At 45.3% G+C, this 23,632-nt stretch overlaps 1 protein-coding gene across 1 annotated transcript in view; it reads left to right on the forward strand.

Annotated features, from left to right (window-relative positions):
- IDH3A (isocitrate dehydrogenase (NAD(+)) 3 catalytic subunit alpha) overlaps positions 1 to 23,632 on the forward strand; it is a 456,350-nt gene that overhangs the window by 306,955 nt on the left and 125,763 nt on the right. Inside the window, exons 7-8 of the mRNA XM_069624412.1 lie at positions 16,113 to 16,215; positions 16,304 to 16,368. Coding sequence (XP_069480513.1) covers positions 16,113 to 16,215; positions 16,304 to 16,368 — 168 coding nt within the window. The remainder of the gene's footprint in view (positions 1 to 16,112; positions 16,216 to 16,303; positions 16,369 to 23,632) is intronic.

Raw genomic sequence — 23,632 nt, forward strand, 5'->3', positions numbered from 1 at the left:
CTAATGGTGACTGGGCGCTACAAGTCTGGCCCCGCCACGTGTTTCACTGAGTGTCGGTGGGATGAGGCAGGCGTCAGGCGCACAAGGGCCTGAGCGCCAAGGTGCGCAAGTAGCAGGGCCTGGCTGGGCCATGGCTGGCTTGGCTAAGGCTTCCTTCTGTGTATCAGTGCACACTGCAGCCAAACCCTTCCCATGATTGGCTTGATGTTTATGTATCGAATCAGTTTAAAGCAAGCGGGAAGAAGTGCTTGCGGTTTATTGGAGGTTTTGCTCCTCAGCAGACGAGACCTGCGAGAGGCAAACAGAAGTTCGCAGTTGGTCATCCGTCCCTGAATTTTTGAGCCTTCATTCCTTACCGACCCGAGTTAAACCCTCAACACTTCAGCAGCGCTCCGTAGGTAGCCTGTGCCCTCTTGTGTCTCGTTAAATTGAAATGTGTCTTCGATCCACTACAGCTCAACTCTAGTCTCTCTAGTCCACTGAAATAACACTTGTTTCCCTGCTCCCACTATTTGTGCGTGGCCTTGTGAAGTTGTGTTTTATTTCCTAATCGATGAAAACCGTACCTAGCTGTGACCATATTCTAACTTTGGTGAAAGCCTAATTGCAAAACTAATGTCTTGTAACCCCCACTATGTGTGGCTCGGCCTTGTGAAGTTTTGTCCTAGCTGTGCCTATATTTTACCTTTAGGAAAGCCCAATTGGAAAACTAGTGTCTTAGCCTCGCTGCCTGGGGCGCGGCTCTGGGAAGCCATGCATTATTGACCAATTATTGAATATCATACCTCGTGTTGTGTGGCCTATATTCCACCCTGGCGAAAGCCCAAAATAGCACAAACTCTATCAACTTGTGTGTGACCTCTGCCAAACTGTGCATATCTCGGTTTTGAGTTCGACCCCTAACTGTACTACACTTTGTATATAGCCTCCCTGACAAAGCCACTCCTCATTACATAATACCTAGTTTGACTCTACCCATGCACTTTACAACTTATGTAACCATCTTCTTGCACTTTCTGTAACTAGCGCCTAGATGCCTATGGCTACAGACTTTTTGCGCTGTAATAAATGCCAAAATAAAAGGGGGCAGCAGAGTAGTAGTGCACACAGAGTACTGGGGGGGGGGGGAGTAGCTTAGGTTAACTACATGCCATGGTGTATATAGATCCCTCTGTTTGACCTGGTGATCAGCCAGGAATCGGATCCTCGGCTGTTGCAGTCCTTATTTTATTTATTTTATATATAGGGAGGCACAATGCTCACCTGATCACAAAAGTATGCATAATCGATAAGAAATACGATTTGACGGGAAGCAGTGAGTTTCTTAGAATGCAGTGGGTTTCAGTGATATTCGGAGCAGGTTGTTGAGGGGGGGGGGGAGAGCGGCTACTAACAGTCTCTCACTCCCGGCGCTGACCAATTACATGGGTGGTGTAGTGGAAGGACAAACATTAGACATTAAGTGCAACAGGCAGTGGTACTGCAGTTCTAGCCAGCCTTGGAACACATACTACAGCGCTTCCCTAGACCAGCTTGTTATGGGCAGTCAGTCGAGTCCAACAGAGGTGTAAGCTGCTCATTTAGTCATCATTGTTCTGTAGCTGATATTAGATGAGCATTATGCTGTGTTGCGTGGCTGCCTTGGCTGGGTAAACATTTCAAGATGCAAGCTAATAGCCAGGTCATAAAAGGTATCTGCCCTTGGCCTGGTGTGATGAATACAAGTTCTCCACTTGCACATAGACAGCAGCAGGCAGCACAGCACTTTGTTTCCATGCAAATATATGTGAATTCTTTTTTAACCAGATAATGGATAAACTGTTTAACTTTAGAAGAGATCCAAGTATTCTTCATCAAAGGAAGGGCAAGGGAGTGCTGCAGCAGCTCCTGCACCACCTAAGAAGCAGTGTTGTGCTGCTTTAAAAGATGATAGGTTAAAGGAAGTAGTTGAAACAGAGTCTCAGAAATCACAAGATACGACTTGGAGAGATGGGTGGAAATTGGACTACATGAAATGCCATTTAGTTGGAAAAGTTCATGTCTCTGCTGTACATGCTCTCAAGCACAAGAATGCGGCAGAGAAACTGGGGTTTGGTTTTCGTAGTATGCTGGCACAAACGTCAACTGAGAGAGGTAATAGATTGGGCATGGTTGAGCGACAATGGTCCAAGCCTGAAGAGGTGAAAGTTCAACTGCACAACGTTTTGCTAGCTGTAAAATTGAACACTTCCATGCTATCTGTGCAAGAAATCCACAATCAGGTAGCGCAGTACACCAAAATAGCAGATAGCTGGAGAAGTAAAAACTATGCGTTTGAATTCCTGGAGTCCATCGGCAGCGTAATCATATCAGAAATCTTGCTGAAGTTCGCAATCCTTGATTTCACACTCTTGATTGTGGATGAAAGCACTGACATTTCAGTCAGTAAAATGTTAGTTATTTACTTTAAAATCAGATCTCTTGCACCAACACCACATTAAATGTACAAAACTGTGTTCGGTGGAATTGTCAAGTTAACGTCTTGCAATGCGGAAGCTGTCACTTCAGCAATTACTGATTTTTACTTTGCCAATGGTCTGAATTTGCAGAAAATGGTGATGTTCACATCAGATGGTGCATCCGTTATGCTTGGCAAAAACGGTGTTGCTACAAGCAAACCATCTATTCCACGTTTAATTGAGCGACACTTTGTAGCTCACCGTGAAGAATTGGGCATCGGGAATGCTTGCAAGAATGTGACAATGATTAGGGAAGTGTTGAAAAACTGTTAATTCTGTGTTTTGCAGATCTCCATTGAGAAAATCTAAATTTGGAGAAATGGCATCAGTCATTGAATGTGATGCTTTGTCATTTCGACCCTCAACAAAGTGAGGTGGTTATCAAGACATTTATGAGGTGTTGCAAAAATACTTTGATAAGGAAATGAAGGAGGAAAATGATTCTATAGCGAAATACTGTTTCAAGAAACTATCTGACCCCACTTATCACATTTCTTTGGCAGTATTAAATGATAATTCTTCGCAAAATAGCAGTCTTGTCTAAGTTACTCCAAAAAAGCAGTATTACCCCAATTGAAGCCACGTTGCAAGATCAACCAGATTAAGAGACAGTACCTTGGTCAGGCAGTGTTCTGGAGCAGCACAGTTAGAGATCTGATCTCAACATACTCTGACAACGAGAAGGACTTCAGTACTGCATCTATTCTGAGTTTTATTGACTTGGTGTGTGAGCATATGGAGAAAAGGTTTCCAGAAAACGAACTGAAGGACTGGGCCAGTTTTGATTTTGATTCACTAGCCACTCCACAATGCAGCTTTGACTTTGGAATAGAAAATGTAAGCATCTTGCTGAAAAATACAAAGCCATTTTAGATTGTAAGGAGGTGGACTGTTTAGATTCAGACCGTAGCATGCTTGCAGTGGATTCCATCCTTGCGCAATATAATGCCTTAAACTACGTGGTAGCAGAGAGGAACAAGTGTGGTTCTTTAAAATGTTTTCAAGATATGGTGAATTTCACACTTCAACATGCCACGGAGTACAATGTAGTGGCACATCTCATGGACATATGCGCCAAATTTCAAGCCTCAAGCGCAGAGTGTGAGCGAGGGTTCAGTCTCATGAACAGCATTAAGACCAAATCAAGAAATCGACTGGAAGAAAGTCCCCTTGACATGCTCATGCGAACAAAGGTGTATCTATTACATAATGAAGTAAATCTTGATGATGTATATCAGCAATGGAAGAGCGGCAAAAACGGCGAGAGAAGCATGTGAATCAAGGGGAGTCTGACAGCTCAAAAGACTCAAGTTTCAGTAGTGCCACGTTGTGCCATTGGTGTGTGGTAGCACCACTGAAGTGTCATGAGATAACCAACAACACCGTCAGCTTGTCATCAATGCCATTGCTGACACTTTGTTTAGCCTGACTTCTCACTTTGTGACTTTTAGAGCTTATTGATGCTTTGCTCATCAGAGAGAACTTTGACTTCTAAAAACAAAAGCCTATTAGAAAGAAGCTTTCAATGGAAACCTGTTTATGCTGTTGAAATGTTACTGACACTCCAACTTTAATTAACAGCAATTGGTATGTATGGCATTCACATATCTCTTCATTTAAATGAAAATGTGTAGATTTGTATTTTTTCTTGTATTAACATCTCATCAGCGTACAATATATGGCAAAGCTGGTGGTGCTCTCTGTCCTGTTGTTTTCCTATCTGATGAGAAATGCTTGTTTTCTGTATTATTTACATAATGGTTTAATTTATTTTCTTAATTGATTGTAAAGCAATTTATTTTGGAATGTGCTACATGGCTGCTAGCTACTATACCAGTCCCAGAATCCCTGTCCCCCAGTTCTTCATCTTTATATTTATGTTGAATAAAATAGTAAACATAATATACTAAACCCTTCCTTGTTATAGTGTTGCCTCTTGCTGGATCTCTGATTTGGTTGTACAACACTAAGAGTCCACTTATGTTGTACTAGTAGTCTAGTCACCCTTTTCTTGGCAGACTTTCTGAGACTGCCGGGTTAACTTCAAGGACAATCTGACATTACACGATTCAGTGCTTTTTATTTAACTGTCCAGTGTCCATCCATACCCCCCCTTCTATTAAGTCGTCTTTGTCATTCATCATGTTCATGTATTGCTTCTTTCATTAAACCAAAAGAAAGCATTTCCTTCATATTCCATACATTTAGTCAACTGAGAATGGAGGAGGCGCAACTGCTGTGCTACTAATATTAATTAGTGAGGCAGAATCTGTGTTCCACTAGAAGGACCCTATATTCTTGTACCTATCCATCATAAAACGAAAGATCTTGCTAATGTTTAGAGATGTAAAAGGACACAATTTGTGATGAGCTAAAGTCTTAGGAGGAGAATAGAGCCCCCGAATGTCCCTTGAAGTAGAGCTGCCTGTGCCGTAAATTCGCATTCCTCGCTTTCACACTGTGGAATCGGATCACTAAGCACTTGCTCACTGGTGGGGCGCCGGGCTGGTGCTGCCGACCAGCACCAGTCAAGCGGCACATCACTCAGTTGCGCACATGAATGTAAAACAGCCTGTAAACAACTATTCTTTGGCGCACACAGCCCAAATAAATTAGAGGGATCATTGGCACCAACCCCAACTGAACTCCCATTCACCACAACTCTTCCTGCAGCCCCTAATGAGGCTTGCCTTACCAATCCGAAACTGGGTGCTCTGAGTCCTTCATGAACGCCCCCTCAAACACCCAACGCCAGTAAGCGGGTCAACATTAGAGGTTTCCAGCCCTCTCTCAGGGAACTGTGGTGCTGCCTCCACCTCCGAGGGCCAGCCAGTCTGTATAAGACCCTTTCCTGCTGTGCTGCTCTCCCTGCAGGTGCAGTAGAGGATCAGAACTCAGGGCCACTTGCCAGCCCCCAACATGCACGGCCACCTCAGTCGGTCACCTGCAGCAGCTGCTCGCCGCCCGAAATGCGGCCTGCAATCCCTACTGCGCTCCCACCTCACCGGCACGGTCTTCCCACTCTGACGCAGCCTCACTTCTCTGTCTCGTAGTTACCGGTCCCTGCTGCTCATTGCCGCACTTTCTTACCTGCTGAGAAATGCCAGATAGGCCCCAGAGCGCCAGGTTGCTCTGGGCCTTCATTCACCTTGGGCTTGCATACTGTAGCTCCAGTGCCTGGCACTTTGCAGTTCGTTTCACCTGCTGGAGGGGTGGTGTTTTTCCTAAGCCCCTCTCCCGGCCACCTTCTTCGGTCGCACCCCTAACAGGCGCTCTCCTCGCCATAACCGTGGCCCGGATCAGTCATCACCACCAACACTGCCTTCCAGTCCGCTCGCCGCCACCTCTCTGTTGGCAACAGCAATCTTCATGTGGTGCTGGTGGCATCTTTAATGCACAGCTTTTGCTGCCACATGCAGCTCTCTGTTCCTGTCACTGGGGCACCAGCATCGTTCACTTTTCCCTGCAAAACCGGCCAAATGTGCCCCTGGACACCCCAACATTGGGGCTCACACCAGTGCTGTAAGTTTCAGCAAAATAAACAGGATTTCAGCAGGATATCTACCGGTGGCCCGGGAGCTGCAGAGAGGTACGTGCTCATGCTCCGGAAACAGGCCACTCCCCCACCCTCCCCCCTACTTTGGCATTTCTAGGTAAAGTCCTTGGAAAAAGTTGCAGGAGCTAAACTTTCCTAGCACCTTATATCACTGTTTGCTTTGGAACTATCAGTCCAGCTTCTTGTCCTGGTGTAGCGCAGAGTCTTCTGCCCTACAAGTGATGGATGATGTTCTGCGCATACTGGACACTGGTGAAGCCTCCTAATCGTGCTTCTGGATCTCTCAGCTTTTGGCATAAAATAAATAAAATATCCCTAACCGTGCCAAATCTCCTACACCTGTGAGACCCCCAGCAGTTTCTTCTGGACTCTTGGGATTTTTGTCTGTTCTCCTCAGTGAGTGGTAGTGCAGTGTTGCTGGCAGCCTTTTTTTCTTCCCTTTGTATTGTATTTTCTTTTGTTTTCCCTGTGTGAACATAGGATAGGGGGGAACATTTTATCCTTCTTACCTGCGATCAGCACGCACCACCTTATGTGGAGTGCTGAGGGTTACACTGTATCCCCTTTCTCACTGCTCCTGTAACATTTCTGTTAGAGTGACAAGCATACCTGAATGGCTGGTGGCAGTAGACGTGCTCCGACATTTGTGTAATTTTTACTCGCAGGCCACACAGAAGGGTTACCGTTGACTCAAAATGGTGGCTGTTTTCTTTTTTCACCATTTCTAGTGTGCTTGTCCTTTTTTGGTCCTTCTCCTGTTATGCTGGCTGGGGAGGTCCTGATTTGACTTGGGTCTTCGGCAGGAATTCCTTGTGAAGCCTGCCAGGGCTCCAGAGTGTCTGTGAGGACAGGAATCTGGGGAGAATCCCAACACTCTGCTGGTCTTTGTCTTCTGGCATGCCTACCTGTAACGAGTTGTAACTGTGAGGCTGTCCGTCCTGGATGGACAGCCACTCCCAAAGTTTGAATGTAGCATGAGTGCTGATTGGCTGGGTTCTATGATAAAAGGCTGAATTCCTGGTGCGCAGTGCACCACTGGAACTGAAGATTTGGAGAAGACGACCAGAGATGCCCGCAGCACCTCCCAGCAACCGGAGAAGCCTGCCGAAGTAACTGCTGCTGCCCTGACCCAGTTTTCAAATTGTCAGGGAAGCGCTGAAGAGGGCGCCATCCTCACTTGGACTGGTTGTGCATAATCAGTCCTAAGACTACCTTCAATTAGAGCCATCCCACGATGACCTGAGACCTTCCTGAGATGCAAACCGCCAATACCCGGGGACCTGCTACCATCCTTCATTGCATCATCTTGATACAAACAAATCCTCCCGGAGGTTTGGTGGACTCCTTCGGGACCTCCAGAGGCACGATTCGCCTCCTTCAGTCCCTTCGCCATAGTGCAGGACTGAGCACGTGAGGGGGATTGACCGGGCAGTTACCAATCATCCTTGGTGTCTGTAAAAAGGCACCAAAACCACAGATCTGCATTGGGGCAATAAGAATCCTTTGCTGGAGGGCCCCTCTTTCGACTGCTGCTGCAACATCCCTTCAAGAGTCCCTTCTTTTGTCACCACGACCAAGGAACGGGAGGATGGGTTGTAGCTGATGCATCGTGAAGGCATCCGGCTTTATCATCCTCATCACTCCTAAGGTACTGTTGAACTTGGGATAATACTTATCTTGAGTTGTTCTGTCGCTCCTTTGCTGCTGGAGTGCTGATTCCAGTGATAGGGTTTTTCGAACATACACGCTCACCCAGGCCTAACGCTTGTGTGCATTCAGGGAGCTTTCTCCCAAGTCCCTGAACCTTTTATTATCAATGAAAGCTTGCTACTTGTATTAGAAGAATCCTCTGGAACTTTGACTTTTCTACAGCTGCGCCTTACCTGCTTTCGCTCCAATCTGACTTTGAAGAACTCAAACCGAGATTTGGATGGACCGCTAAAGCCTTTAGGCCTCAGAAAAGTATTCCAAGTCTCAAAAAGTGCTCACCTGCTATTGGTGTTATTCATTCGCTTTCTCCCTACAACAGAATATTCTGAGTTACTATTACAGTTGTTTTACTTACCTTTGATTTGCCTTCATTAACCTTATGAGATTTACACTGTGGTTTACTCACCTGAATTATTGCATTGGCTTTCTGTTGTGTTTATTAGCTTTGAAATAGTACTTACCTGTCGGATGTTTTATCTTTGCCTTGTGTATGTATAAAATAAATATTTTGATAAAACTCCCAAGTGTGTAAGTGTTTCTTTGGGCCTATGTATATGCTAAGTTCTCCAGCATGGGTATTCCAAGGGGACAGTTTTATCAAATCCTACTACTGGTGAGCTTTAGAAAAACGTCCTAACCGGCATGGTTGACCATGAAGTGCTGCTTAAAATGTTATTCTCCCAAATGGGTTTGACTGGGCCATGTGATGAGTCGGAGGGTCTCATCCCTATTAGCTACCATAAAAGGTCCCTCCCATACCAAAACCAAGAGGACTCCTAAACCTGTTGTTGTGACATGTACTTCTGCAATCCAAAGCCAATTAGAAGTACTGTGATGATGAAGCCGCGTATGGAGGAAAGATGAACCAAATATCCAAAGCGGGTCGTCCATCCTGTTTCTATTTCTGGTGGTGATGCTGGAGATAAAGAGAAGAGGGGCTATATCAAAGGGAGATGCGTGGGCAGAGAAGTAGTAACTGGAGCAGCAGTGACAGGGGCGGTGATACAGTACAAAGAACAAGTGGATGCAACCTGCAGAAGAGAAGTGATAGCAGACTTAATAGCAGTAGTGGTAATGAAACAGAGCGCAATAGTGATTGGGGCAGTAATCAGGTGAAATGCTCTGTGAGGGAGGAGGACACTATCACCCGCCGAGAGCAGGAACTGCCCTACAAGTACCTGCTCAGTGAAGACACGACTGGCAGCCCCGGCACCAAGACAGTGTTGCGGTAGAAAGCGAGTACTGTTTACCGCTGGTGCCTCAAGACCCATATGCAAGGACAGGCTGGGTCAGTCGAAGAGAAGAAAGAACACAAGAATTCTCTGGGCAGAGTAATTGTGGATGATAGAATCATACTGACACCCGCAAAGGAGGGGCAGCTGCATGAGTCATCCGCAAGGCCCGGAGAACAGTTTCCTTGAATGGTGTAAGCAGCATGGAGGCGCAGAAAGGAAGGAGAATCGCCAGTTGTGTAAAGGACAAACAAATAACCACACAAACCACTACAGGTTGGGCACAAAGATAGTTTTACCTTCAATTCTAATTTTAACTTTAAGATTTGTATCTCTACAATGACCATTTCTTGTTTTTTTTGTTTGTGTTTAGTTTAAATCAAAACTGGTAAACCTCCTGATTTTCATACTGCGGTCCAGGCTCTTGTATTATCTTGCCTGGAGAGCAATAATGCAGTTTTCATAGGCTTGCCAGTGTAGTTATTGGCTCATCTTAAGGTCGCATTAGCCTCTGGCCTGTCTGATGGCATTCAAACATTTGAGCACATTGCCCCCCATTTTATTTTCTCTTTGCTGGCTCCTCAGTGATATTACAAGCCCTTTTCAAGATATGTTGCATCATCTACAAGGGAGTGTAACGGTTCAGCTTATGTCTAAGGATCTTAACTTGGAGATTTGATTCTATATTTATACCCCTATCCTAGTTCAATTTTTTTAGGTTAGTATTGACCATTGTTACCAATTTTTATGTTGATGTTTTGTTCGAACATTGCTCAAATTCAAAACCGCTTAGTTCAGGTAAACAATGTATATCCAGAAAAGCATTACATACATACATTTAAAACACACAGATCACATAAAACAGTAAAAAGAATCAAGAATAAAGCAAATCACAATAACCAATTAATTTACAAAACAAATACAATTAAATTCATGTTTTCCATGCAGCGATACCAGACCAAGTTCATAAATTTTCCCTTGTTGTTACTATGTCCACATTTTGAATTTATTTCTGTTTTTATTGTACAATGCTCTGCTAACTTCAGGTTTCGGATGTGCTTTATACATTTTTTAAAAAATAAATAAAATTGTTTGACAGCAGCGTGCCAGGCTGTGACCATGAAACTACTGCACACTGTTTGCCATTGTTGTTCTCTGTATTATGAAACCATTTATTCTGAAATGAGTCGCAAGATTAACATTTGAGATTCCTGGCCCTCAAGTGTTTTTGTAAATCTTGGCGTACAATAGGCTTTCTACATGAAACGGTGCAAGGTTTTGTGTTTGGGTCGGGAAACTGCTATAAATATAGGGTCTTATCATCATGGTCTAGGTGTAGTTATCTGTGTATGCTACGTTGCTAGTTTTCTTGTAAAACTGCCATTGTAATCCCACGTTTTATGGAACATCTGAGAACCAGAAATTTCAAGTGTTACTGTTGTTGCTCGTTTATATTTATCAGGAGGGATATCTATACAAAATAAAAAGTAATTTTTAAATTAGTGATGGGTGTCTCTCAAAGGAACAGGAAGAGCTGCCTTTTAAGATCAGCACTGCATCGAAGGTTGCAGCCATTAGGAGTGCAGAGAACTTTACCCACAATGATCCCCTATGTTTCCTGAAATCTCACTTTGCATAACGGTTTTGTGTGAATAGGAAGTGGAACGGGGGGATGGAGAGCAAGAGAAGGAGGAGGGATGGAAGGGTGAGGATGCAGCAATTTAAAACTGGCCCTGATTGCCCTCCCCATGCTCAACTTTTCTGGTTTCCTCTCGTGAGTTTCATTGCCAACTCCTTCACCCATGAAGACCACCTTCAAACTTAATGGTTTCTGGTGCATCTACTAATCGGTGTCCACCTCTTTTCCCGGTTCATTCCGCTGGGCTCTTGCTGGAGTTTCGGTGTCTTGGAAATCCTTGCACCATGGCAGGAAAATTACCTGGATTGGCTTTGATGGATTGTTTAATCCCCCCCCCCCTATTTTCTTCGGGGGCAAACCTGCCCTTTGCATCACCTAGCTGCATTTGGGCAAGTTTGCATCACCTAACTTGCCCTTGTCACACAGCAGAACAGACACTGCCTTCCTTCTCCCCTTCATGATGCTGTGAGGCAGCCACAACTCCTACAAGGCTTCGTTCCGCAACGGCTGGCCAATCTCAGCCTTTAATCAAGCGGTATGCTAATAATGAAACAAATGTTTTTGTTTTTTTAAAGAATCGAAAATAATTTTTATATTTACTAAACAGATTGGTCGATTGTATTTATTAGCATACTCCACCTGCTGCCTGGACACTCCAGTGTGTCATTTTGGTCCGTGTTGTGCAGCCCTCCTGTGGTAGCTTGGAGTTAGTTATTTTTGCAAATTGAAACACAGGCACCTCAAGGCCCTTCCAACACAGCTGCCGCCTGCTTCCCACATCAGCTAGGCACCTTTGAAGCACTGAGCTGCCTCCTGCAATCTGATTGGGCAGGGCAGCCGTCTTCTTGCCAATCACGGCACCGGTATGCTTCAACCGGCCCCCCACCGAAGGCCTACATATAGGCCCTGTCAAAAGACATTCTGGGTGTAAATGCTGGCCTTCCCATTGCAAACACCTATGTCGGCTCATCTTCCAGAGAGATCTTCACTGATATCCTTTTCTGTGTCGCCTCTCCAGACCTATGGACTTCTCATATATAGTCTATCCCTTTTCACATCCTCTCCTATTAATGGTGGCACCAAGTGAGAAGTCCTCTTGGCTGGCATCTTCTCATCCCGCTACATCATTAATGATATAATAGGTCATTTATAACGCGCTTAATACCCAGAGGTTTCTAAGCGCGGACCCTGCCTGCTGCCTGCTCCAAAGGCAATACAGACTCTCCACCCGTGCCAAGAAAAGGGCCCAGATTCAGGGACTGCTATCTGGTGCGTCAAACAACACAGCTGAACTTCAAAATCTGCAGGGAACTAACCAACCCTTCCGCAGTCTTCTCCCATCTTCCTTCTCAGGTCCTCTGCAACGCACTGGCCACTCACTTTGCCACCAAAACTCAGGACAATCTGAACATCCTTGTTGTGCACCTTCCCAACCCATCCAACACCCCTCTTTATCCCTTGGCCCCTCACCCTCCTCCTCCTCCTCCTCCTCCTCCTCCTTTGCCCTTGTCACACCTGATGAAGTCACCAGAGTTGTCCGCTCCACAAAGGTCTCTTCCAAACAAGTTTCCCCTTGCTCATCCAGAACCATCAAGGACAACATTGGCTCTCTTGCCCCATAACTTGCTGATCTCTGCAACCACTCTTTTGCCGCTGGTTCTTTCCCCTCCTCCTTCAAGCACTCCCTTGTGTGCCCCTTGCTGAAAAAAACCTTCAACAGACTATACCTGTCCAGCCAACTACAGCCCTATTTCAGTCGCCCCCTTCTGGGAAAACTCCTGGGGAAGTCGGCCTTGCCCCAACTCAACTCTTAAACAGAACTTGTTGGTGGTCTCCGGGACCATCAATCTGGATTCGGAGTATCCAGAGGCACGGAAACTGCTCTACTGAACACCCCTGAAGAACGGCTTGCATCCCTTGAATCTAACTCCACAGCGGTCCTCATCCAACTTGATCTCTCCTCTGCCTTTGATATTGCCAATCACTCCATCCCCATACAATGGCTCCACAATACCCTTGGTATCTTGGATCGGCCACTGGTCCTACTGACCTCCTTCCTAACTGATCGCTCTTACCAAGCCATCTTGGGCACCTTCTCCTCTCCTACTTCCTTCCCCACCTGTGGTGTCCCTCAGGGTTCTGTCCTCCCCCTGTTTATTTAACATCTACCTTACTCAGCTCACACTCATCTCCTCCTTATCCCACAACTTCCAGTGTTATGCAGACAACACAACTCTTTTTCAAACTCCCTACTGACCTTCTTGCACCTTCCATCATCCCCGACTGCTTGTCTGCTATCCAGGCCTAGAGCACTTCCAGTGATCTCCGCCTCAATGCCAGCAAAACAGAGATCCTTCCCATTGGGACCCCTGCTCTGCCTTCTTCCCTTGGCCTTCCTCCATGGGCCCCCCCCCCCTGCTCTGTCTTTTGAAGCCAGAAACATTGGAGCATCTTTGACCCCTCTCTCTCCTTCCTCCCTCACACTCGGGACATTGCCAAGAAGTCGCACTTCCAGCTCTTCCTTCTCAATGGAATTCTACCTTTTTATCACCTTCTCCCAGAAACTGAATGTTACCTGAGCCCCGGTTCTCTCTAGGCTTGACTATTGCAATAGCCTCCTCCTGAATCTTCCTTCGTCCACTCTGCGACCCCTCCAGCTAATCCAGAATAGGGCAGTGAGACTTATCCTTGGCCTCAAGCCCAGGGACTGCATCTCTCCTGCCTTAGAAAGTCTTCACTGGCTCCCGGTGGCTTCATGGATTAAATTGAAATCCCTCTGTATCATCCACAAGGCTGTCTGGGTCCAGGGACCACACTATCTGCAACTCTTACTAAATATTCTCCCTCTAGACTTCTGTGTTCCGCTGGCACCAACTATTTGTGTGTAAAGCGTTACGCTAAACAGAGGGCAGGAGGTTGATCGCTTTCCTCTGCTGGCTCCCAGGACTTCTTTAAATTTCGGTAGCTTCTCAAGACATTCCTTTTTACCTCCTCCCCCCACTCCCCTCTTTTCTCCTCTGCTAATCTCACAGTTGCTTGATTGTTGTCCAGGGCCCTTATGCATCATTGCACCAACACTGAATCGCCCGCAGCTTCTGTCTATCCTCGGCACATCCTCCGTCCTGGACTCTCGCACTTACCATACCTTGCACTTCACCTGTTGCTCACCCACGAGCACGGGCACCTGTAAGGAACTCATGGTGGCAACAGTAAAGAGAGGCACAATTGATCATAGTGCAAGGGTGTTCAACTGCAAAGGTAGGTTGGAAAAATTCCTAATCTAAACCTAAATCTAAGATGGGAGCAAGCTTCGACCATCAAAAGAAAACTAAGGCAGTCCTAGTGGCGTTGTGTCAAAATAAAAAAGGCCTATTCTAAGAAAAAACCTATTGCCAATCCTTACTCTAAATACAAAAATAAGTGTGGGATGATGTTCTCAAGAAAGAAGGAAGTGTTCACAAATTGTTAGTCAGGATGCTGTACTTGAGGTCGCTCTTCCCCACGTATTTAGCACGGGACAAGGTGGGACTTTGGAGCTCAGCATACACTCGAACTTTCCCAGCACGAGCCAACAGTTCCGTACCAGCTATCGGGTTCTTCGATGGTTGTCTCTTAACAAAAGTCTCTTGCTTTCGCGGGCCTGATGTTTTCAACAAACACAAAGTTCTGTTCCACATATACTTTGGGTGATGGCTTCACCCATGGCTTCCGCCCTTCTGGGGCCCAGTCCCCCTCTCCATCTCCATCTTTCGGGCTCAGACCACTTTTAAATGTCAGTCACCCTCCTTCGGGTTCACTGTGGCTTTTCTTGCATTCAGAAATCTTAATGTCTTTTCAAACAATTCACTGTGGATATCCCTCGGTCTGGTTCACTTCTGTCAACACACTGTTCATAGGGACTTTATGCCTCACCCCTTTCTGTCAGCATCCGTCTGCCAATTTCACTCTTGCCAACTTCAACAAACGGGATTCATTTCCCTTCCCTTAACATTCATCTGTTGGTCAAAGACTTTCGACTGTACAGAGGATTTTACAAGACCCCTCTATGACCACTTTGACCCCCTCTTCACCTTCTTCCAAGGCCTCCTGGTTATCATAGTTTTCAACAATCGGGTAATCGCCAGATTTTCCTGAGTGAGCACCCACGTGGTGCTGGACTCATCTGTTGCTGGTTTTCCCCATCTAGCTTCAATAGCTCTTTTATTCTTTCACAGTTCAATTAGCCGCTTGCTACTATTCGGTCAACACAATTTGCTTTCTTATCGGCTCTCTCCTCGACTCACCGGCTGTGATGGACTGCTTGGCCTTCTTTTGCTTTGGAGTCAAGGTCGGTACTCCGGAGACCAGTGTCTCTTCCCCAGTTTGGTTATCAGCGGAGGAGGGTCTTGTGTACCGTTGACATCTGCTGCAAAACACACTGGCTATTCACGGTTTTACGAGTCCTTCTGTGGAGGTTTCATGGATCTTTGTCGGAAAGGGCAAGGTCGCTTCTCTCCTCGTCACCCTTTTGGTATGCGCCATCTTTCTCCTCTTCTTGAACTTCTGTGCTGGGTTAGCTCTCACATTGTGCAATCTGCCTTGCTCATACTGTGCTCTCGTGCTCCATCTTTTATCCTAGCGGGGAAGGGAAAAGGCTATCAGGTGTGTGTGATTCTGGTCCATTGCCTGACTTTGCCTGACCCTTGTATTGGGACATGTCGGGTAAATGACTCTGGTGTTAGTCTGTCGTCTTTCCTGTTGTATGAAAGTGTTGTCGGAAAGGTGGGGTGGTAGTGTTTTCGAAAAGGTATTCAAAGAAGGGGGATTCTGCGTCTCACACCTCAGTCTCACACTCCCCAAGGACCTCCCATCCAGGTGAATCCTCCCTCACTGGTCCACCCCCAGGAACTGGATCCAATAGCGATGGCTGTGTCCTGGCCACCTGGATGACAGATCCCTGGGGACTAGTTAGGGATACACCTTCAGGTTTCTCACACACCCCAGCACCTACCCCCAATGCTCCCCTCCCTTCTGCATTTGCACATTCTGAATACTCCCAAGGCATAGTAGGTTTGTGCCCCCCCCCCCCCCTCAGTATTTAATATTTTTCTGTATTTTAATGTCTCTCATTCCCATGTCCCCCTCCCTGTTGCCCTGTGGGTGCTTTGAAACAGAATGTACTTACTGTATAAGCGCCTAACAAGCGATGGATCAATAAATACATAAATGTGAAAAAGTATTGCAAACATGTTTCGCCTTCATTTTGCACTATTTAAGTATAATTTGGCTAAGATGCAAATTGATCTGGTTTGGGTTATAGCTAGAATTCCTTTTTTTTCTAGAGTACTTTCCCTTTTGTATGAGGGTAGATTCAAAAAACAACATACAGATTTTTAAGTGGTTTGCAAAGAAAATAAATGTTAATACTTCTATTAGCATTATAAATGCCTTTCCTCATTTCTAGTTCCTTCAATTAACATTCATGTTTACAATTCCAGGAGAATGTCTGATGGACTTTTTCTGAAGAAATGCAGAGAAGTTGCAGAAAACTACAGGGACGTAAAGTTTAATGAAATGTACCTTGACACTGTGTGTTTAAATGTAAGTATCTCAAATGTGACGGTTGATATTTACAAAGCCCATAACAGCTGAAATGATAGTTAATTCAGTGTAATTGGTTTCATTCTAGATGGTGCAAGATCCAACAGAATTTGATGTGCTTGTAATGCCAAATTTGTATGGTGATATTCTTAGGTAAGGCAATTTGACCTACATTTAAATCTAGCAATAGAGCTCATTCGTAGTGAAATTCCACACATTTGCCTATTGTGTTTAGTGCCGAAGATTATGGGATGATGACCTTGCTTCAGTATTGATTCAACTGGCCTTTCTACATTACTTATTACTACAAATCATGCCTGTATGATATCCCCATTTAAGAGGTGTCGCAGATGGCCTTAATAAATCGGATTCCTAATGTAAATTCAAGGGTCTTTATTCTCAAAAAAACTTTGATGCGTTTAATGTAAGATTGTCGAATATTAAGATGGGCAGATTTGTCATTGTACGCACCGGGCTGGAAAAGGGGGTATATGGAGGGAGATTGCGAAGGGCCATCCCTCTCTACTCGTCTAGGATGCACAAGTCCGTCCCTTACCCAGGTGTCCCTAACCCCCAGGTAAGTACATGCTGATTGTTTTTCCTTCTGTATAAGGCCTTCTCCAACAGTGAGGGCCCCAAGGCAAATGCCTTACCTGTCTAAGTTCCCACAAGAACTTCATAGGGTGGCACTACACTATCAATGATGTTAGTTCTAAAGAAATGGTGCCTTTATAGACACTGAAGCCCCCCTCTGTTTTCTTCTTCTCATTCCCTTATTTTCTTCTACTGTCTTTCTCACTCCCTTAGCTCCTCCTACTCTCCTCCCTTCTACTCCACTCAGCGTCTCTCCTCACACTCTCTTCTCTATCTCTGCAATATTCCTCTCTTTCTACTGCTTACCTCCACCCTTTGGTATAAATCACCACTACTCTCCTCGCTCCACATTCCTACCACTCTCCCCTCTCTGCAGCCATATTGCTCTCCCTACTCTGTACCCCTACCACTATCTCCTTCGAACTCCTACCACTCTCCCCTCTCTGCACCACTACTGTACTCCCCTCTCCTCACTACAACTTCTACTCTCTGCACTACTACTCTCTCCTATCCTCACTTCTCAGTACACCACGCTGCTCACCTCACTACACCCCTCTTTACCCCTCTTCTCACTCCCTTCTCATGGTTAGGGTGCTCTGCCCGCCCTTCCAGGCATCAAGAGCCCTGTTGTAATAATCTCCCTCTCAATATTCTCCCACAACCCCACTTCTCTCCCACACCGTTTTCCTTGTGCCCCCCTGCTACACCCCTCTCCACTATCCTCACCCACTCTCTCTCAAAGCCCACTCTATCTCACTCTACCAACTACCCTCACTCCCCTACTCTTTTCCCCCCCCCCCACCCCACTGGTTCCTCACTACTACCCTCACCTTCACAAGCACTCTCTTGTTCACGGTATCATTCTCCCGAACTGGTACCACTCTCCCTCACAAATGTCACCTTGCACACTGCCTCAGTAATCTGCCTCCACACTCCGCTGCACCGTTCTTTGTCGAGCTGGTCCCTTAGTCTGCCTCTGACATCACCTGAACAACCCACACTCTGGCTTATCTTCTGGCTCCTTTTATACTGTGATTCTACTGGTTCTGTCTCCCCTCCCCTTTCCATTGGCTGCAACGCTTGCCTGCACCAAACCATGCCTGTCTTCAGCAGCTGGATTACACGGGTGAGAGGCTTTTAAAAACCCTCCAAACCCCACCCCCTTGATGAACATTTTTGATAAGTCTCTGTTGTGGCAGCGGCCGGCGGCTCAGGCAGCTCGTTCTCCCTGTCACTTTCCTCTGCTATTGGGGAGTTTTGTGACCAATTCAGTTTGAAGAGGGTTTCTGTGTCTCTTCTGTCCCCCTGCAGTCCCTTCCCACTCCGAGTGTTTTCTGCTAGTCCCCCATTTGCCTGCGGTTTCACTGGGTTTGTCAGGTCGGATATTGGGTGCCGCAGTGCTGTTTGGTTGGGAAATTCAAAGACCATTTCCGTAATGCTCTTAATTTTGTTTTCTTGACTCCGGTCCAGGTTTTCTTGGTTTCTCCTGGTGCCTTCTGGGAGCTGTGGTCCTGAAATGGAAAAGAGACTACACCGTCCAGACAGTGCTGCAGGCATTTTGTTATTGAGGGCCCCACTAGCTTTGCCAGGCAAGGCACACAACGGTTCTCGGAAGCGTTGGTCAGTCCAGCCCATCCATCCCCTACAGGGCCATGACCCATCACAGGTGATGACACCATAATGTTAACCTAATTTCTCCAGGCCCTTCGCATACATGTGCCCAGTCAGGTCAGTTTATATATGTCCTTAGATTTACCATTGGCCAAAGTAGTTAGTGGTTGGTATCGGAATGTCCAACCTTTCTTACCTCAAACCCTTTGTTGCACGTCTCTGGACTGCTTACATTGGTAAGTAAAACAAATCCTGTTCTTTACTTCTCGTGGGTAGAGCCGACTTATTAAAAGATGCAACATACCTTTTGGCATGGACTCTCATTGGTGCCATCCGAATATATATATTGGTGTATGTGCACTTGCAACCTTAAATCAGAGTACAGCTAAAATGTTTTTTTTTGTTTGATTTTATTATTCAACCATATTAATAGATTACCAATGAGTTAACAAACAAAGCAGTTGATTGTAGAGGCATACAAAAAGGTTTTGCAATTAATAAAGTTGTAAGAATTCTAAATTATTAACTAACATTACCAATCAAAAACATCTATGCCAAATGTTAACATTTGGTTTTTAAAATTGAGAGCACATTCTTGAGAGTTTTGAAAAAATATTCTCTGATGCAGTGCTCCTAACAATAGTGATGAACTGTTAATGTTATAGTTCAGTTTGTTTTTAGCTTTCACCCATTTATCTTTTTTCTGTTTCTTTGAACTATTAGAACGCATTGTTTCCACAGTGCACACGTTTGACCTTGTAGAGTTACTTCCTGTTTGGAGGCCATATTGATGAATCTTGATTAGTTGGTCCAACCCTAATCAGTAGTTGGTGTACTGTGATGAATCTGGCATACTTCCAGTGGGGGGGGGGCTCCCGTAATGTGGCCACGGTGAAGCAGACACTCTGATTCGAAACCTGGGGGTGGTTATTTGAGGGAGGATCACAGAGGGGTGATGACAATCATGGAAGAGTGACTTGCCAGATGAGACATAGTATCTCCCTTCTTCTTTTGAGGATGCCCCCTCCATTCCCCATGCATTAATGGCATATTGTCATATCTCCGCTCACCCAACTAGATAAAGGAACTGAAAACACTTTCATAAAATCTCAAGAACTGACTTGCATTTTAAGATAATTGAGAACCCTTTTTCAGACTTTGCATACAAGTTAGCCGAAACAGACTACTGTTGCCCTAAAAAAAAAAAAAAAACTGACGAACAATATGAACCGAGTAATGAAGATCACTGGAAGCCGGAGCACACACTGCACTCTCGTTGTTGCCAGAACAATTCTTATGCTGGGAGATTTAAACAAGCAGACCAGCTGGTGGACAGGCGCTGGCTGGAGACGGCTACTTCTCTCCCTGCTGACCGAGGGACCGTGGAGCTGGTGCAGTGTCCGTGGAACCAACCAGCTCGCTGAGAAGGAAGAAGGCAGCACACTGCAAGCGGGAGTATGCTGAGGCAGCCTCCATATCACCGAAGCCCAGAAAGACACAGAACAGATGAGCTGATGCCACAAGAGGCCGAGAAGCATAGTGGGCAAGAGTGAGCGAAGCGATGAACTACTACAGGCTTGCCGTGTTAGAACCATCTTATGCCAGCAAGAGCCGGTGAGTCCACCCAAGTGAAGAGGGGGACATCGGGGGCATATTGGTGACCCTGCCAAAACCGAATAAACATGAAGTATATGAGAGAGAACAAACAAATGAACATTTCTTGAAAAGGCAGAAAAGAATAAGTATAAGAGACTGTGAAGTTGGTTAGAATATGCAGTACACCTATAAGACAAGCCCTGGCAGGATAGTATACCAGGCGTATTCAAGACCAGACAGAACAAATATAACACTATCAAGTTTGTGAGTGTGCTCAGAGCAGATATATGGAAAGGCCTGGCAGGAAAGTTTTCCAGGCAGTCTTCCATCACAAGGCTGTGCAATGAGAAAAGCCATGGCAGGATAATGTAGCAGGCAGGATAATGCTGCAAGGGTATATTTATATAAGGAAGGCCCCGGTACGAGAGTATACTAGGCAGACTTGGGTCACAAGATAAAAGCCCTGGCAAGAGAGTATACTAGGCAGATAAAATTGTGTTCATGTGAGAGCCATGGCAGGAAAGCACACCAGGCATCATAAAGTTGAGAAATGTGTAATATGCAGTACCCAGGGAAGTCCTGATAAGGATACATCCGGACTAGCAAAAGGCCGTGGAAACATTAAAGAGAGAAAAGCTGACGGAGTACACTGGGTATCCTAACAAGATACAGACTGACAGCCAAGTTGTTTTGTATACCCATTGTGTTGTTGGTCAAGAGTAACTAAAGGAAGCGACATTCATGAATATAAAAAATATTTAAGAGAAATCCAGGGAAGGGAACTACCCCCTGGAGCAAGGAACTCCATGCTTCTGGAACTTTATGTTGGATTTACGCGTTTCCTTTTTGAACATTTGTATGCATTTCCTTTTTGAAACTGTGTACACTTCTAATTGCCAAAGACATTTTCCCTTTTCACCTTAGAGTTGATTTTTTGAATGTGAGGACCTGAATATTACTTTGGGCACTGGAGAGTTTTGCTTTCGGAATTCTGACATTGACAGACCCTTAGTTTTGGTTTTAGGTAGGGAAACACCTCATAGAGCAGGGACAGAGAGGCATTTCCCAACTCCCTTTTATTTTAATAAAAGTCTTTGACCAAAACCATGAATCCACAGTACCAAAGGTCATCCGGGTATAGATGATTTCAAAACCAGGTCCTAGCTGTCCGACTTCCATACTGTGATATTTAACAAGTCCTCTGGTGGGGTCTTGGGAAGATCTATCTGTAGTGTACATGCAGGGTTTCCATTGTTATTTCTGCCACTCCCGGTGATCGCTTGCAGAGCAGTCAAGCTTGACTCATATGAAGGGGGGGGTGTTAGTAAAGTACAGCTTTAGCACAAAAATGCAGTGAAAAATATACTCTTTATGAAGGTCAGTGCCCGAAAATCTGAGACGCTTAACAAAAACAGTAATGTGTCTCTTAAAGAAAGAATTATAATTGAAACTAGTATTCAACACACAATTTCACAGGTAAGTAACATTTTAGATACTTTGTCAAAGTTTTGATCAAGGAATTCAGTAGGGTGTTTAACATGGATATCAAGCCTGAGGGGACGCTGTTGCTTCTGGGCATAACCTTGGAACCTTGGAAAACCGATGAGAGGGTTTCCATTTGTTTGCTAGTTGGTGGTGCACGTTTTAATCATGGCTAAATTGAAACAGGCTGGAGCACAGACTTTTGATGGCTAGTGCCGCAAAATAATTTGTCTGTTTGAAGTGGTATTTTCTGCATAGGACACAAATAGGGAAAACATTTGTTCAGAAATGGGTCCTTTTTATCTGCGAGTACTGCCAGTGTGAAAGAGATATAGTACCAAGCAAGGTTTTTGCATAGGGCTGAGACCATATGTACAATGGTATAATTTTCACATTTTTGCCTAACTATGCTGCAACTAACCACCTGTGCTCCAATGTATTTCTGTAACCATTGTAATCATTTGGATTTTAGGTTAGACAGGATAGATAGGTAAAAAGTAATTGTTTATATAACAGTCACTTGAAACTGCACTGTTAACCCCACAGTGCGGTATATAAATTATAAGGATTGTCAAAAAACATCGTTTCAAACAGTAGTGTAATTGAGCTACACAGACGTTCAGGTTAAACCAAAAAAGAATCAATAAAAATATACCAAATTGTATCTCAAATTCATCATTGATCATAACTCTTAAAATTTCAAAATGGGCGAACACTCCTAGGTGATGGTTGGTGCCGATGGGTTTCGGATTAAACTAATCCATCTTCAGGGCAGTATGTGTTAAGCTTCCGTGCAGTGTTCATGATACATTTTCTTGGTGAGTCCTAAGAATAATAGGAGTATACTATTTAGAAATCTGTGGGTATTGTGGAGAGTAGTCAAATCAAAAAGATTTATGAGAGCAACCACTAACCTAAGTGGTCCGGAAGGCAGGACTCGTAGATTTCAGTCCGGTCTGGAGAGTCTCTCCTAGAGGTCAGACAGCAATGAAGTGATAGCGGGAAGCAACCCCCTATGTCTGGATTCTGCTGATGGCATCAGCAGAGCCATGGCTACAAGCACCATTATGCACAGGTTTGCGTGGTTGCGGAAGTCTGGTTTTGCATCGGATGTGCAATCCAGACTTCTGAACAGGTCCTTTGACGGGTCTTACCTTTTTGACAACCAGGCTGACTAGAGTCTTGAGAAGTTGCAGACCTCGAAGGCGGCAGCCAAATCTTTAGGTGCCGCTATTGGGCAACCTCAGCCTTTTCGACCTAGCTGACAACCTTGGAGGGGTAGATTTTTTCGCTACTACTCAGTTGAAAGGGAGAGAGGAATGGACAGTCAAAGGGGCCAAAGAAGATTTCTTTGTGGTGGACGAGGAAGAGGTGCAAATCTAGCTCAAGCAGGGGCTTCATTACCATCAGCCACTGCATAAGCCGCCTAAAAACCTCTGAGGTCTTGAGTCACAATTCACCAGTGGGAGGCAGACTGTCTCAGCATCTAGAAGAATGGTGAAACATTACTTTGGACGCTTGAGCTTTGGAAGCTGTAGCCCACTGGTACTGCCTTCCTTTTATGCAGAGACCTCGGAACAATCCACCGGAGAACCACTCTTTGAGGATTCCAGATCCGCTCCTTGTGCAGGAGATTTTAACCCTGCTAGAGAAAGGCGCTATAGAACCAGAGCCTGTAACGGAGAGGAACAAGGGTTGGTAGTCCCCTTTATTTCCTAATACCCAAGAAATGCGGAGGACTGAGACCTATCTTGGACTTGAGATACTTGAACAAGTTCCTCAGGAAGGACAAGTTCAAGATGGTCACACTTTCTCAGATCCTTCAGGCCCTCCAACTCCAGGATTGGATGGTGTCATTGGACTTTCAGGAGGCTTATTTTCATGTGCCAATCAATCTCAAGCACAGAAAATACCTGAGGTTCGCAGTTGCCGGTTCTCATTATCAAATTCGAGTTCTGACATTCAGGCTGACCTCCGCCCGAGGGTTTTAACCAAACTGATGGCGGTAGTGGCAGCAAGTCTCACCCCTACCTGGACGATTGGCTGATCACAGCGCCTTCTCCCGAACAAGTCCTGGATCATCTCAACGTCACCTGCCACTCCCTTCACAGACTGGGCTTCTCCCTCAATAACA

Source organism: Ambystoma mexicanum, chromosome 11, assembly GCF_040938575.1.
Source record: "Ambystoma mexicanum isolate Mex_15411 chromosome 11, UKY_AmexF1_1, whole genome shotgun sequence".
NCBI lineage: Eukaryota > Metazoa > Chordata > Amphibia > Caudata > Ambystomatidae > Ambystoma > Ambystoma mexicanum.